The sequence below is a fragment of the Helianthus annuus genome, chromosome 5 (genome assembly GCF_002127325.2).
Source record: "Helianthus annuus cultivar XRQ/B chromosome 5, HanXRQr2.0-SUNRISE, whole genome shotgun sequence".
NCBI classification, from domain to species: domain Eukaryota; kingdom Viridiplantae; phylum Streptophyta; class Magnoliopsida; order Asterales; family Asteraceae; genus Helianthus; species Helianthus annuus.
In genome coordinates this window covers 51,127,298-51,129,807 of record NC_035437.2, presented here as the reverse complement: position 1 = coordinate 51,129,807, position 2,510 = coordinate 51,127,298, and the positions used below count along the sequence as shown (strand labels likewise).

The following is a 2,510-nucleotide window of genomic DNA, read 5'->3' as shown; positions in this document are numbered from 1 at the left end:
ATAAAATAACATAACTTAATCCCAGAACTAGATGATTCTTCAAACATTATTTACTAATTTGAATTTGTTTCTGTAACGTTTTTTAATAAGTTTTGTAAGTGGTAAAAATAGATTCATTCGACCGGTACTGTTTCCACCCGTATCGTTTCGATCTGAACCGGGGGTTATGGGTGCTTGGGTGATGGATTTCAATTCATTTGACAAACAAACACATAAAAATAGAATGAAGATTCTAATTCCAACAATTTCCAATTGTAATTGGAATGTTTAAATTCCAATTGGAATGTTTAAATTCAAAATTTAATTCCTTTAAATTCTAATTCGAATTCCAAAACATTCCCTAAATCAAACGCCTCTTAGTCTCCGCTCTTACACGTGTTGCACTTACTCGTAGCACTCAATGCAATTTACTAAAGTTTTTATGTCGGGTTAAATCCTACCATCATCGCCGGCTCAACTTTCATCTCCATATTTCTTATCTTCCAAAGTGTAACAAGTTTAGTTTGGTGATATTCCTTCGGGTAAAACAAATCAAAATTTCATATTTTATTCTAAAAATCCACATAGAGACCTCCTTGTAATATTTTTTAGGTTGCTTAGACTGGGAGACAAGCATGAGATGTATGAATTAAGATCACTTAGTTTTGGACATTTGGTTAGCTTATAGTTTTCTCCCCATATATTGTTTGTTTGAAGCGTCTGATCTCGACTTGTCTATTGTCGCATTCAAGCCTAGATGTATTTTGTTTTACAATGGTATTCACCTATTTTTGCATAATCATCACCCGCAAGTCATAAGCTCTTGTGCAATCGCTTGGTAAGCGTTATTATTTCTCAAACCCTTCCGACAATAAGAATGAAACATCAGACCATGAAAATGGGCCTAGCAAGAAAGATGAGAATACACACATCGGATACATGATTTACCATCTTTTGTCAAGCTTTGAAAGAAACATCAAGTGTCCATATCATGGAGACGGGAAATCTTTCTTTAACGCTTCATTTTTTAGTCGCAATCCGTCTTGTTGGTTTTAGGAATTCAACAGAATAGATTAGGCTGATTTCTTCACATGCTTATGATTGGGTCATGCAAGTTGAACCTGGACCCTGGGCGACTTCATCTTTTAAGGGCGAACGGTATAATTACATCACTAAAGATGTTGGTGAGCAATATGCTAAATTAATACTACAAAATACGAATGGATCGAATTTAAACATAAGAACCAAAATCTTTGCATCCAACACACTAAAGACTAGATTCTTTTGCAGCAAACAAGAGTCAATGTACAAGTGCTGCACAAAAAAGCATATGGGTACTTAACAATACACAAGGTAAGGAATCCTTGAGACTAGCCATCTACAAACTGAAGTACAGGCACATTCAGCACTATGTACAATAACTTACGAGTATCTAACGGATCAATTGGCACTATGTGAATTCACACATAATGGGCATGGAGGATCCCTTCTATCTGCTTGAGAAGTTCTTGTTTCCAAACAGTCTGCATGATAAAAATGACCACAGACAAGAACTGCAACAACTGAGTTATCGCTAGTAGAAGCGGAGCATAATCGACATATCATCTTCATCGAATCACCAGACACAACATCTATCACCAATCTATTTGATCTGATTCGTTCCTGCTTCCGTGAAGCCTTGTCCTTCCTTTCTGCAAAAGACCCACCAAGAAGACGACCATTCACCTCGTAGTTGAATACATACAAATGCTATTATATTTTAGATCTATCTGTTCAAGAAAATCTGTGACATCATTTTTTTTGTTAGCAATCGTGTCGGGTTGGGAGGTTGAATCGATGAACCTAGACACGGGCCATATATTTATTCACATCAACCTTAACCTGTACACATTTAAAATTGTGGTAACCCAAATGTGACACTTGTAAGCCATTTATCTATTTGAGTCAATCGTGTCGGTGGGTTTCAAATGGGTTGTAATTAGAATTGTAATAAATGGGTTGGCTGGTTGACCTTACAAAATATATATTTTATTATAATTTTTAACAGGCCGAGGTCAACCCGTGCACAAGCTGCCGGTTAGAAATAACAACCCAAAGCCTGATTATTTTGTTTGGGGTTTTCAGAATTTTATAACATTCTGAAGCTGAACAGCAAGAGTCAAAAGTTGACCTGTGTATCCTGAACGTGATTCAGATTTATGACCAAACTTGATAGGATTAGTCTTGCCATGAGAAGCTGATGCTGAGGAATGCTGACCAAGATTTCTTTGTGCTTGTTGGGCATTGTAATTATGTCGTGGAACCCTGAACAACAATCCGCGATTAAGATTGTGGTGGCGGTGATGAGGTTGCGGACGGTGGTAGCCATTTGGAGAACCTTCCATCATATTAACCAGACGAGAATATTTCTGATAGAAAGATGATCAATTTGAAACAGGTTTTCAACCCACGTTAATAAAAAGATTATGTTTATACATCCAGAATCATAGCAAAAGCCATTAACAAAAACCCAAAATCAAGAAATCATACCA

At 36.6% G+C, this 2,510-nt stretch overlaps 1 protein-coding gene across 1 annotated transcript; it reads right to left on the bottom strand.

Moving 5' to 3' along the window:
* Positions 1–1,246: 1,246 nt before the first annotated feature.
* Positions 1,247–2,510, bottom strand: LOC110938914. Its single transcript, XM_022180898.2, has 2 exons — positions 2,150–2,510; positions 1,247–1,670 (listed from the first exon to the last, which is right to left on the bottom strand). The coding sequence occupies exons 1-2, from the start codon at positions 2,364–2,366 to the stop codon at positions 1,420–1,422; spliced, it is 468 nt and encodes a 155-aa protein (XP_022036590.1). The 5' UTR covers positions 2,367–2,510; the 3' UTR covers positions 1,247–1,419.

What these genes read in the sequence shown, in the direction of transcription:
- LOC110938914 (XM_022180898.2), bottom strand. Translation starts at nt 2,366, where the DNA reads ATGATGGAAGGTTCTCCAAATGGCTACCACCGTCCGCAACCTCATCAC. An exon ending in ATCACGTTCAGGATACACAG is followed by an intron (nt 1,671 to 2,149) that starts GTCAACTTTTGA and finishes GGTCTTTTGCAG; the next exon opens with AAAGGAAGGACAAGGCTTCA.